At 32.9% G+C, this 12,828-nt stretch overlaps 3 protein-coding genes across 4 annotated transcripts; all 3 read left to right on the top strand.

Moving 5' to 3' along the window:
- Window positions 1-320: 320 nt before the first annotated feature.
- Emc7 (endoplasmic reticulum membrane protein complex subunit 7) lies at window positions 321-1,942 on the top strand. Its single transcript, XM_070295653.1, has 4 exons — window positions 321-585; window positions 684-942; window positions 1,032-1,106; window positions 1,237-1,942. The coding sequence occupies exons 1-4, from the start codon at window positions 386-388 to the stop codon at window positions 1,363-1,365; spliced, it is 663 nt and encodes a 220-aa protein (XP_070151754.1). The 5' UTR covers window positions 321-385; the 3' UTR covers window positions 1,366-1,942.
- Window positions 1,943-4,640: 2,698 nt separating this feature from the next.
- Window positions 4,641-9,985, top strand: LOC138933390 (DNA-binding protein D-ETS-6). 2 transcript variants are annotated; one of them, XM_070296054.1, is made up of 4 exons: window positions 4,641-5,008; window positions 5,117-5,368; window positions 9,058-9,322; window positions 9,545-9,985. In XM_070296054.1, the coding sequence occupies exons 1-4, from the start codon at window positions 4,702-4,704 to the stop codon at window positions 9,891-9,893; spliced, it is 1,173 nt and encodes a 390-aa protein (XP_070152155.1). In that variant the 5' UTR covers window positions 4,641-4,701; the 3' UTR covers window positions 9,894-9,985. The 2 variants fall into 2 exon arrangements, 1 of the variants encoding a protein (XP_070152155.1); XR_011446958.1 differs by lacking the exons at window positions 4,641-5,008; window positions 9,058-9,322; window positions 9,545-9,985 and adding exons at window positions 5,612-5,964; window positions 6,070-6,219; window positions 7,533-7,695 and having other exon boundaries at window positions 5,294-5,368.
- A 1,013-nt stretch (window positions 9,986-10,998) lies between these two features.
- Window positions 10,999-12,735, top strand: Rps12 (ribosomal protein S12). The gene is made up of 5 exons (XM_070295555.1): window positions 10,999-11,046; window positions 11,183-11,219; window positions 11,842-11,976; window positions 12,163-12,367; window positions 12,628-12,735. Exons 2-5 carry the CDS (start codon window positions 11,203-11,205, stop codon window positions 12,694-12,696), a joined length of 426 nt encoding a protein of 141 aa, XP_070151656.1. The 5' UTR covers window positions 10,999-11,046; window positions 11,183-11,202; the 3' UTR covers window positions 12,697-12,735.
- The last annotated feature ends 93 nt before the right edge of the window (window positions 12,736-12,828 follow it).

Here is a 12,828-nt window from a genome sequence, read left to right as displayed (position 1 = left end):
CGCGCATGTGCAACTTATGGTATGAGATCTTGTATACCCCGTTTAATTGTTTTTTTTTTAATATTATTTAGACATTAAAAATTAATTAAAAATATGAATAAAAACATGCTTGTTTAGAAGCCTATCCAAATGGATTTGCATAGTTGTATAAACGTATGCATAAGAAAATTAATTGATCTGTTGAACATCGTCTTGTCAACACTCGACGTTGATTTGATGATTCTAGAAGTAAGACCCAATCACGTTCGATTACTACTCAACGGTTGTCTCCTGAACGCACTCATTACCTATGGAGGTAGATTAATGTGGATAAACCTTGATGACGTTAGTATACAGATGATCGCATTGAAATTGAGGTTATAACGATCATTCACTCGCATTCGTTATGAAGGAAATTCTATACCTGCTTTTTATTTTTGCTAATTTACGCGAACAATACGTAATTGCGGAACATGAAGAGGATGTGTCTACAGATCTATATGTAATCGAGGGAAAAGTATTTCCTTGGGACAATGCCGCTTCCAGTGGATGGCAGCTCATGACGCACGTAATGGCTAACGGTGGTGAACATTATGGCTTTTTGAGGTATAATTATAATTACATATAATTATATATTTCGACAGATTTATTCATTTTTATATTAATCATCGTTTTTATTAATCGAATACGTTTTAAAATTCTAGGGAAGATGGCACATTTATAATTTCGAATGTACCATCGGGATCGTACATGGTCGAAGTGGTAAATCCAAATTATGTTTACGAACCAGTCAGGGTGGAAATTAATTCTAAAGGAAAATTCCGAGCTCGTAAAGTAAACTTGATACAAACATCGCAAGTGATTCAAGTATCTTATCCATTGAAAATGAGACCTTTAGCACCGTTCCGATACTTCCAAGTTAGAGAGCAATGGCGGATGACAGACTTCTTATTCAATCCTATGGTAACGAAATTTTCAGCAATATACATAGAACACATGTATTTTACTGCTTTTGTTACAAATATGGCATTTTCTTTTTTTTCTTTTTTTAGGTTTTAATGATGGTTTTGCCACTTGTACTGATTATGATCCTGCCAAAAATTATGAACGATCCTGAAACTAGAAAGGTAACACCACATCTTGTAAGATATGGAAAAGAATGATTAATAATGATAGTTTAATACTGTCTATATAAATTACTATGATCTATTTGTAATCTATTTGTTGACAAAGTCACAATCTATATTCATTTTGTAGGAAATGGAGCAATTAAATAATCTCACTATTTATAATATGCCAGAAATGTCTGAAGTGATAACATCTTTTCTTTCCGGAGGAGAGAAGCAAAAATCAAAAGCTGTAAAAGCTGCTAAGAAAAGACAATAATTGATCTATTTATTGTCTGTAGGTAATTGTATGTATATGTTTACTCTAGTCGTTAAAATATATAAGGATATCGACAACAAAAGCAGGACATTCTTGGGAAAAAGAAAAATGTTCCGATTGCTTAAATATTGTGTAAGATTATGATGGTTAATGCACCAAGTCTTTAAACTACAAGTTTGAAAATGCCAATATATATAATTAGTTTCTTGTAGTTTAATAATTGCAAAAATAATTTTGCATCTTGCTACATGTATGCAAACAACGATAAGACATCAATAGTGTTTTAATTTACTATTAGTTCTGGTGCATAATTGTGTGGATATACTTGCACTCCAAGTTATGTAAGACGGTGAAGGAAATTTTATAGAATAAGTGGAAGAAAACTGATATATGATGTATAATATCAGTCACGACGATAATATGTATGTAATATAATTGTTTCACTTTACATAATAATGACAGTCTTGCTACTCTTTCTTACACTAATCTCTTGCTATGAGAGTTATATTAATTCTGTCTTATATAAAATATTGCAGTTTCCACTTACTGTTACAATTTTGTAAATCAAAGAAATAAGTGTTTGTAATATTATAAATAAATAACAACTATATCAATCTACATTTTTTAGTTTTGTAATTGTTGCAAGAGAATGGAACAACTATAAATGATCACTTCTACTTGTTTCATTGTCTTGTAATATTATTAATATCAATAATGTGTAACATCTTATAAAAAAATATATGGGATAATATGCACAAGAACAACATAGCAGATATAAAATATTTAAACAGAAAAATCGGGATTGAACAACTGTAATAATGTATTTCTTTTTTTTCTTTTAAGATATTTCATGTCAGAAAAAACATTTTAAATTTAAAAATAATTTCATCTTTATCGAATTCAACTCAGAATTTTAATGAAAAAGCAGGAAATGCGAAAAGATCTATTTTTTAGGGGAATTTTATTGTTAAATGTACATAAATATACATATGACATACGTGAAATTGTAATTTCCGAAACGCGGAAGTTTTCTATTATAATTATTATATTTTTCTATAGTTTTAATCATTAAAATATTCTTTTGATTTATAAAGATAAGATTTTAGTTATTAACAGCATTAATTAATTTTTTCATGATTATATAATCACGTGATGATAGAGATATACTATCACCTAACAGATTTTCGTAAAATGTTATATGGAAAATAGCGATTTTCTTTGCAATATTGGTTTTATAGAATATAAAAGAGTACTTTGCGGGTATTGTGCGCGATTTTACCTAGAATTCTAAAAAACCGGAAATACGAAAAAGTTTATTCCCTACGGGACTTTGATATATATTCAAAATGTGCGAAACTTTTGAAACAAATATTTATTTTAATATAATTTTCCTGTAATTTTAATCGTGTTTTTTCGATTTTTAAGAAGTTATAATTATTAGCAATGTCAATTATTAATTTACTTATGATTGTATATAATTGAAGATCGCCTGTTTAATGTTTAATGTTTTTTTTTTTTTTTTTTTTTGTGAAAGCAATTTATTGTAAATATTTTCTATACGTTATATTTAAAAATTAGGAAAAAATTATTAACAAAATTGATTGAAGAAAATTTATTTTTTATTTCACATGCGTGTATATATACAATACATAAAAATACTTAAATAATAAAACTTATTATCGCTGGCCGTAGTATATACTAAAATAACAAAATATCACGCTCAACTAATAAAACATTTTAAATAAATAAATATTTAAAAATATAAAAATTTTGAATAAAAATTTAATAAATTTATAATATTTCTTCGTATTTTTGATTCACAATTGGATTTAGCACGGACACGTATCAACCGGCCGTTTTACCATGGCACCTAAAAGAGAAACTGGCCATGTAATTCCGCCGGCTCTAAAATGAATCCAGTTGGCGCTACTGCATTAGCTAGAAAAAGCGTTTTTCGAGAAACGGCGGCGTGGCCCCTCTCAGGCTTCTCTCTGATACTTGTTAAGTTTATGGATAATTATAACCTGTCTTATTTGAAATAATTTTTCGCGCAAGCGAATTATATCTGTAATAAATGTTAAACTGTCTCGTTCGCCTTGTACATTATTTCGAGTTGTTACGTTACGTTTCAAACGATCGTTAATAAACGCACAACTTGAGTCAGTTACGTAGAAATATAAGAGAAATTTTCTCGAAATATTATAATAGTCATAACGCACAAAAAATCAGCTGGCATTAGGTAATCTATACATTCGCTTTCTAAAATGACTAATACATATTTTTTTACATCTGCATCTATAAGTTTGTATGCGAATTTAAAAAAAATATATATTATATATATATATATAATTAATCTACCACAACCATTATGTTTTCATATGACAAAAAATGTGCGATCCCTCTTTATTTCCAGAAATACAAAGATTGATTTATGTCACTGAAATATTTCCTCGTATCGCGAAATGAAATCCACCGAACGTGATGATTTACGATAGAGGCGAAAGAATAAAGATCGGGAAAAAGATATGTATGATACGTTTATTAATACCAATGCGGAAAAAGCCATATATCCTCTTAATCATGTACCGGTGGGAATTGGCAAGAAGAAAAGGAAAAAAAAAAGATGTAAGAATAAGGATGAGCAATCGGGCGTGATTCAGCGGTCGACGATGCACAGACCCGAAAGCAACTTGATCGAGAATGGCTGAGCTGTACGGCTTTTAATTCCGGGAATTCATATTTCGCCAATCGAGTCTTCGGTCGCCGCGTGCTTGCCTGGCGAGGCCCGACCCTCAGCCTCGCTCGTGATTTCGTCTCACTTACATCGACGACGATGGCTAGATCAAAGGATCGTTTCGACGTAACGGTATGTTTTATTATACGATATTACGCACATATTGTGACAAGATTATATCGCGAGCGAGAAAACTAATTGGAAACGATCGATCTCGCGTAGATAATCAAATAATTGTCTAGATATTCGTGATAATGTGTAGAAAAAAAAGTTGCGGTTTGTATATGCAAAAAAATATAAGTGCAGCATGAATGGTGTAAAATAATTGAGAAATTCCTGAAATTTTTGGAGTAATTAAATATATGTGGTGCCAAAAATGACAAACCGATTTTGACTCGACGCCGAATTTGTATATGTGATGCGTAGAAATATGTTACGTTAATTTGAGCCTAATCCAGAGAATTCCGAAAGTATCTTGTTAAATCTTGCGGTTTCGTTCGAGAAGATCCTATTTCCCAGTGGATGAGTCAGCCGATGGAGTTTGGTCGACGACGATTAACGGTGAGAATTCTTCTCTTCGATATCACACCTGATGAAACAAAATGGCAACGACGAATTACGAAATTGCGAAAGAAAAGCGCAAAATCTATCGAGCGATGAATCAAGATTCGGATACCGTATCGGCTGAAGCATCTGGCTCAAGATCGAGCTTGGAATCAGAATTGAGATCAAAATGTTACGATAATAAAAAGGTATCATCGAGCTGCAAACAAATTCGTTTAACGCGTAGAACGGATAACGCTGAAGTCGTAGAATGCGTAATCGTACCGGAAAGCAACGAAAAAAATGATGACTCCAACAATGAAGATGCCGATCACTTGGAGTCCGAACGAATCATGGTGCCATCCGGTGAATATCTAACCGGCGCTGAAATAATGACGAGCTGCATCTTAAATTCGTGTATCACGGCCGAGCGAGCGAGAAACATATCCCGATGATTTCGGATTCGTCTTTCAGATCCGTCCGAGTGGAATTCCAGCCACATAGCCTCGTGGATCTCATGGTGCAGCCGGACATTCCCTATAAGACCGATCGCTGCGATACTTCCGTCGACCGGAAAGGAATTGCTGAAATTGTCCCTGCGAGATTGGCAGCATATCGGAGGTGGGACAGGAGGTCGCATTTTGGCGCGACACTTGGGCTATCTTCATCTACAAGCGACCGGCATACATACTCCCGATTTATTGCAAGAGGACGCGGACAATGCTAGTGAGTCGAGTTCTATATACGTTAATAAATTCAAAAGTAGTAAATTTTCCTCTCTTATGCATTAGATTGAATCTTTCATTATCAATTAGTGTATCGCGGAAAATAATGTATGCAAAAAAAAAATATTATATAAAGGAAGAGAAAGATATAAATAAATCTAACAATAAAATAATTCGTTCTATAAATCTAAATGATCTACGGTAAAGCTTGGAAAAGGTTAATAGAGGTCTTGGGATCTGTCAGGATTGGATGGAGAGTGACCGGAAAAGGCTAACCGTTCCCCGAGGACCGATCCTGATCCGACTCGAGCTTATCTAAAAGCTTTAACGATGGCTGCGATCTATTACAGATAAACGCGGTCCAGTAGAAAAGTAAATACCGATATCGTCGAGTGTGTGTGGATAGTTTCGTCGGAAATTTTCTTCACGTCGCGTGACCCGAAGGGAAAAAGCAAACTTGAAATAAAAGTGTGCCGAAATATCCGTGCATTTTCTCGATGTGAAGTCGAGACGATTGAAAAAGAAAATATCACAAGATTAAAGAGAATTGAGAGAATACACAGTTTAATGAAGACTGAATTACGAAAAGGCATCTCGGTGGGTGAAAATATTTTATAACAAAAACATTCTCGATTAAAAATATTTAATTTATATGATGAGATAATAATAATAATAAATGTATTCCGATATTTTTTGATATAGAATTGATCTCGATTGTACGATACAAAGATGAGGAAGTGACGAGAGAATGAAACGAAGAAAAATTTCCTTTTGTCTATATTTGCTCCTTTTTTTTCGGAGCACAGATTTTTCGAGCACCCCTCTTTGGATGCGAAAGAAGAAAAGCGAAAAGTAAGAGGTCGTGGCAGCGTAAGCCTCGGAGATATATCGTCCGTTTGAATAACGTTGCAGCTTTCTCTCTCTCTCTTTCTCTCTCCTTCTCTATGTATGTGCGTCGGCCCATCTCACCCCGGGAGCAGCCGTTTATTAAACGAATCAGTGTTATCGCGGTGAGAGAGTCCTCATGAATAAACCATCGAGTGTTTAGGGTAGCGGAAAGGTGGTGCCACGAGGGGTTACGAGCTTGCCGCGACCCCGCGCTTTTACCTCTCTTTCTGCCCTCCTCCTTTTGGGGGCAAGCTCTAACGGGCTTGAGGGTGGTAAGCTCACCGCGGGGCGCGACTATATTGTTTTCGTGATGAGCGCGCGGCAAATATTCTCTGGATCTTCAATGTATATGGGATAATTTTACGCATCGTGCATCTCCGCCATATATATCGTTGCATACAGCTCGTCTCGCGATACGTTCGGAGTTTACGGCGTGCACATTTTGTATTACATATATAACATGTATCATATGTATAATATCAATATATTCTCTAATATGAATCCGTTCGAACTTGCCTTTCGAGCTCTCGGTGTGTCATTTTTAACATAACTGTCAATATATTAAAATAATAGAACCTTTTACGTATATCTCGTTCACGTATATTTCATCGAGTTTACATTTGTAATATATAAGTAATATATATTAAAAGCAAACACTCTTTCCCTTAATGAGATTCTTTTTATTTAGCATCACAATTTTTTATCGAAACAGATATTGACAATATTCGTTTAGCTGTACACATACATAGAGTAATAAAATTGATTTTCTTATTGCATTTCCTTATCTTGTTCTATTTCTATCAATTATTCTAACAATTCATCTCGGTTTATCAAGATTACAACGCAATTTAAAACATAAATATATATTAAATTGAATTAATCGAACTTTACTTGTTTCCTTTTAAAAAATTGATACATATATTATAATTATTTAAATTATTTGTTTACAAAAATAATAAGCTGATACGAGCATGGTTGATTGATGAAAAGATTGTTAACAAATAAAATTTTTTTAAGAGAATGTAAATAATTGTTCTCTCTTATGAAAAAATTATTTGTTAACAACCGTTTTATATTCGTATCAGCCCATTATTTTTGTACTTGTTTTTTTAATATAATAAGCTTTTCTATTTATTATTTTTTACTTCATTATTTACTCTAATATTTCGGTATTAAAGAAAAAAAAAGAGAGATGAGGATTCTGCAATTAATATTTTTTTATATTTATGATAAAAACATTAAATAGAATAATATAAAATATATGTACAAATTTACAGAAATGAGATTTAGAAAGAAACGGTTACTCTCTCCAAGGGAGCGCTTAAACCTTTATTTGCGAGAGAGGAAATTTCAAACGAATTTATATACAACTATTTTCATTTGCGCACATGCATAAGATATCGAGAAGATATTTGCGTAAATTCCAGCAAAAAGATCGAAAGAAATGGGAATTATTGGTAAGTATTCTAAGCTCGGTACGTCAGAAGAGAGGGGGGTGTAAAGGTATTCCGTTCACTTGCCGAGACTATGAGTAGAAGGGAGGGGTGCGAAGGGCTTGAAATAACCAGGGGCAAAGGTCGCTCAGTCGCTCTCTGTCCACTGTCTGGCGAGTTTTATTCCGAATGCGTCTATGTCCTTTCATCGATTCAATCTACTAACAATCGGCTTCGCTTATACTCGCGTGATCATCGCGTAACGCGTCATCGAAATCAGTGAGATGGGTGTCGATTTATTTTCCTTAATCTATATCCGCTCGTTTCGCGAGACATCGTGGCGAATGCATCGTGGTTCATGTAATGAAATTACTCGTACTGCATGTGATTGCTCGACAGTAAGCCTCTATGAAATTAATTTCCATGTCATTTCGCTAAGTATACGAGAGAAATCATATGTGATACATGTTCTTTTTTTCAACTCAAGAGGAAGATGTGAAAAATTACGACAAACAGATGTTTCAAAGACCGCAAGACAATCAATTTGCATTGCTCGAACGAGACGGATTTTTCGGATACCTCGGAGATGATGGGCCTATTGTCCTTTATCGGTTTTCGAAAGCGCCGTTTATATGGCACAGGCGATTAGGCTAAAATATCATATTCGGCGCGTAATGTGGAGAATTCAGACGCATCCGCTACATCTTCAGCAGGACACCAGATTGCATCCTTCGGCCGCTGCAATTCTTTACAACGGTAAAATCAGAAAAACTGAAGATTAAATGCGCGAGTGAAATTAAAATGTTGACAAGATACTTCAAGCGCGCCTCTCATCACTTATACATGTACTTATATTTATACATATATATACGTAGATACAAAACATATACACGTATATATGTATAACTCTCTTTAGATACATTTTAAATAAGTACATTAAACATATATATATATATATATATATATATATATATATATATATATATATATATATACATATACGACGAGAGTATTTATACTGACGGGTATAAGAAATAGAATACTAAGATAATTGTGCTGCCATTCTTTTACCTGTTTTCACAATCGAGTTCGAATTGACAATCTCGCGTATTAAGAATTACCGTAATTTCGTTACTGTTTTTTTTTAAATAATAACTGTATAATAATAAATATCTATACATAATAAAAAAAAAATGAAAAAAATAAAAAATCTATACATCAGAATAAGAAAGCAAATATGCTGGAGAAAACTGACAACCATCGTTCTTCTCTCTATTTTTCTCTTTCTCTCCTGCGGTCTAAACGATTCGACCTCGAGACTCGAGAACTTAGAGCTTGGTGCATGCGTGTTTCGTCTTTCTGTTCATAGAGAGGTTCAGCCTCCTACAACGGACTTGCTCGCTGATTGGATCGACGGCTGGAGCTGGCAGCTCGGGGGCGGTCGGAGGCGGACAGGTCCAGCTCTGGCAATTCCTGCTGGAGCTGCTCTCGGATACGTCCAACGCGTCCTGTATCGCGTGGGAGGGTTCGAACGGGGAATTCAAGCTCACCGATCCAGACGAAGTCGCGCGTCGATGGGGCGAGCGTAAGAGCAAGCCGAATATGAATTACGATAAATTGTCACGCGCTTTAAGGTAATTCGATAAGCGGATATCATACGCCGATTTATTGTATAAAGATAGAGAATCGTGTGTACGGTCATTGTTTATTCCTTTCGTATTCTTTATCTAAATTTTTTATTCCTCTATTACACGTATTTTTTCGTACAAATTCTTCATGTAGACTTGTAAATTTAAAACACTGAAATATTATATGCGTAGCATTGTTAAAAGAAAAAAATATATATTATTTCGCAGATATTACTACGACAAGAATATAATGACGAAAGTTCATGGTAAACGTTACGCTTACAAGTTCGATTTTCATGGTTTGATGATGGCTTGTCAATCTCAAGCCGGCATTATGACGCTAGAGGCATCAACATCGTCGCGTTTGACAAGCACCTGTCATTCTCATCATCAAGCTCATCGTACTCATCGTTTATATCCAATGGGGCCGTCGCCTACTCAACACTCTGTACAATCCTCTTCCTTACAATCGGGATCAACGCCGTCCACGCAGCAACTACCGCCACCAGCACCACCGCCGCCACCACCGCCACCGCATTATTGTTGGCCGTATCATCGATGTTCGCCACCGACATAACATAGTCTTCAATCGCTATTAGGCATGTGCGATTACATCGATCGATTATTGTGGATTTCAATGGACGATGATTCGCGCTCATTAAATTTTTTTTTATTCGTTCCTCTTTCTTTTTTTCTTTTAATAACAGATTGCAATACATTATTGTCGATTTTTGGAATAAAAGGAATATCATCGAAACTTGTTGATGCATCGTTTTAGTGTACTTATTCGGCATATCGTATTTAAGGAGACTCAGGACTTTTGAAATGATGAAAAATTAAGCACACTGAAACAATGTATCAACAAGTTTCAACGATGTTACTTTCATTCCAAAAAATGGGCAATAATATATTACAATCTGTGATCAAATGGTTTTTTTATATCAAGTAATTTATGGCAAACAATTCACTACATTATCCATATTTTTCGCGTTCAAAAACCCTAGATTTTCTTGGACGAATCATATGTGAACGATAATTAATAATAATATTAAAAATCAGTAATTTCACACAAACGCGAGTATGCAGAATATTTCAAATTTCCAAATATTGCAAAAGAAAAAGCATAAAATATTATATCCTTCTATTACTCTCTCTCTCTTTCATGACTTGCCAAATATATCGCTAATTGGAATAACTACAATACTCTTACTTTGATAGAAGCGCAAATGTATATTTTGTAAACATGATTTTCTATCCAGTAAATATATATATATAATATAGAATTAATATTTACTATTATGTAATATAAACCAATCTAAAAAATGAATAACATATTTTCATTATTATTAATATGCTTGTAATCATTATTAATTATATTTAATTGTATTTTTAAATCTGAGTAAAAACTGCGTTTTTCTCCATATAAATCAATTTTTCGTGACTTACATCATTCTTAAGTAGCATTTTAATGACTAATATATTATAAATGTTGGCAAAATGTTAAATATATTGATCAATCTGGATACATCTATTTTATGTGTGCGTATATTTTACCATACTGCATGTCAAATTTTTTTACCAATCGTCGATAACATGTTATATTCAATACATGTTCATAGATGTCCTTCTATACCAACTTATCGGTCGATCGACAGAGTCTTCGTCATCACTGAAATAACGCACGAACGACGCATGCTCAACGCGTACAACTCCTCTGTTCCTTGGCAAAGGTAAATGAAGCCACGCTGAATACTATCGCGATTAAAATCCGTTTATTGTGACGAGATCGTTATAGAATTTACCCCAAAAAAACATTAAAATGTAATCCTTATGGCAAAAATAATAATATTTTATAATTATTTCTAGGTTCTCAGGTTCCTTAAAACATGTCTGACGTAGAAAAGTAAGTGTATTTTAGAATGTTTTCAATACTACTTTTATAATTATTTTTTATTGTGTTGCGATTAACTTTAACAAATTGATAAGTTCACGGATACATGAAAGTATAAACTGAAAAGTGTTTAATATAAGAAGAAAAATTCAGCAAGTAGTAAATATAGATAATATTTTGCTCTTACACTTGACGATAGAGAGAATAGGTTAAACTGAAATAGAAACACAAGTTTCCAAGAAATTTTTAGTTTTTATTAGTTATAAATTATCCAATATAAAAACAACATTTGTCTATTAAACTTCAGTAATCTAAAGAAAGTTGGTAAAATTGATTCTTTGGTCATTTGAAGTAAACTAATATAATTTTTATTTAAACAAGATTTTATCACTGATATATCTAATGTCAAAAATTCTTTATAAAAAAAAGATGATTGATTAAAATAATTTTTGCTATTTAAAATATTCTTATAAAAATATTCTATATTTATAAAATATTTATAGTAATTTATAAGAAAGTGTACATAGTTTTGACAACCAATATATAGAAATAATATTTCAATGATATACAAATATATCAACTGATAAATAATATTCCTGCTTACTATGTTTAACGAAACTGTTATTTGTTACAGTGATGATGTGCCATCTGCGATGGCAGCGGGTGGCAGTATGGATGTTAATACCGCATTACAAGAAGTCTTAAAAAACTCGCTCATTCATGATGGTGTTGTACATGGCCTTCATGAAGCTGCTAAGGCATTAGACAAGTAAGAAATAGAATATATAAAATAGAAATATAAAAATTACTTTTAATAAACTTTTTTTTTAAGACAAATTTAATTTATTAATGTACTTATAATATGTCTTTTGATAATGCATAAATATATACATATAACATTACACAATAAGTAACAAACATCATAGTATTTATTAATTAATCTTTTATATTGCAGAAGACAAGCTATGCTTTGTATCTTGGCAGATAATTGTGACGAACCTATGTACAAAAAATTAGTTCAAGCATTATGCAATGAGCATCAAATTCCACTAATAAAGGTAGATAATAACAAAAAGTTAGGAGAATGGGCTGGCTTATGTAAAATTGACAGCGCAGGCAAAGCACGTAAAGTAGTTGGCTGCTCATGTGTTGTCATAAAGGTAAGTTATTAGGTTATTTTATTTTATTTTATTTTTTTTTATGTGTGTGTGTGTTATAATCATGACACTTAAGGCCATATTAAAAAAAAAAGAGATAAAAAATATATATGATGATATGTTTGGCTCCCTCTACTGAGCAGAACCCGTATAATAAACAGACCATGCTGTGCTTATGCCATACTGATATATATTTATTATACTATTTTCTATTATATTATATATTGCTATTCCATTATCGAATATATAAACGTTACTCGCAGGATTTTGGGGAAGATACACCTGCCAAGGATGTTCTAATGGAATACCTCAAACAAAGCGCTGTACATTAAAAATTTTTTAATAAAATATTTGACACAAACTAATACAAATACGATATTTTAATATCTCGTAATCTTAACAATTTCTTTGAGAGATATATGCAATCTTAGATACAAAAGCTACAATTTTTGACAAGTTTTGGA

This window comes from Polyergus mexicanus, unplaced genomic scaffold (genome assembly GCF_030449975.1).
Source record: "Polyergus mexicanus isolate NDT 795.1 unplaced genomic scaffold, iyPolMexi1.0 SCAF_5, whole genome shotgun sequence".
Classification (NCBI taxonomy): domain Eukaryota; kingdom Metazoa; phylum Arthropoda; class Insecta; order Hymenoptera; family Formicidae; genus Polyergus; species Polyergus mexicanus.
This window is presented reverse-complemented; position numbering and strand designations above follow the sequence as displayed.

Coding starts and splice junctions, on each gene's coding strand:
- Emc7 (XM_070295653.1), top strand. CDS start 386: ATGAAGGAAATTCTATACCTGCTTTTTATTTTTGCTAATTTACGCGAA. Junction 943..1,031: donor ACTTCTTATTCAATCCTATG/GTAACGAAATTT, acceptor TTCTTTTTTTAG/GTTTTAATGATGGTTTTGCC. Junction 1,107..1,236: donor ACGATCCTGAAACTAGAAAG/GTAACACCACAT, acceptor TTCATTTTGTAG/GAAATGGAGCAATTAAATAA.
- LOC138933390 (XM_070296054.1), top strand. CDS start 4,702: ATGGCAACGACGAATTACGAAATTGCGAAAGAAAAGCGCAAAATCTAT. Junction 5,009..5,116: donor ACGAATCATGGTGCCATCCG/GTGAATATCTAA, acceptor TTCGTCTTTCAG/ATCCGTCCGAGTGGAATTCC. Junction 5,369..9,057: donor AGAGGACGCGGACAATGCTA/GTGAGTCGAGTT, acceptor TTCTGTTCATAG/AGAGGTTCAGCCTCCTACAA.
- Rps12 (XM_070295555.1), top strand. Junction 11,977..12,162: donor GCTGCTAAGGCATTAGACAA/GTAAGAAATAGA, acceptor TTTATATTGCAG/AAGACAAGCTATGCTTTGTA. Junction 12,368..12,627: donor GCTCATGTGTTGTCATAAAG/GTAAGTTATTAG, acceptor CGTTACTCGCAG/GATTTTGGGGAAGATACACC.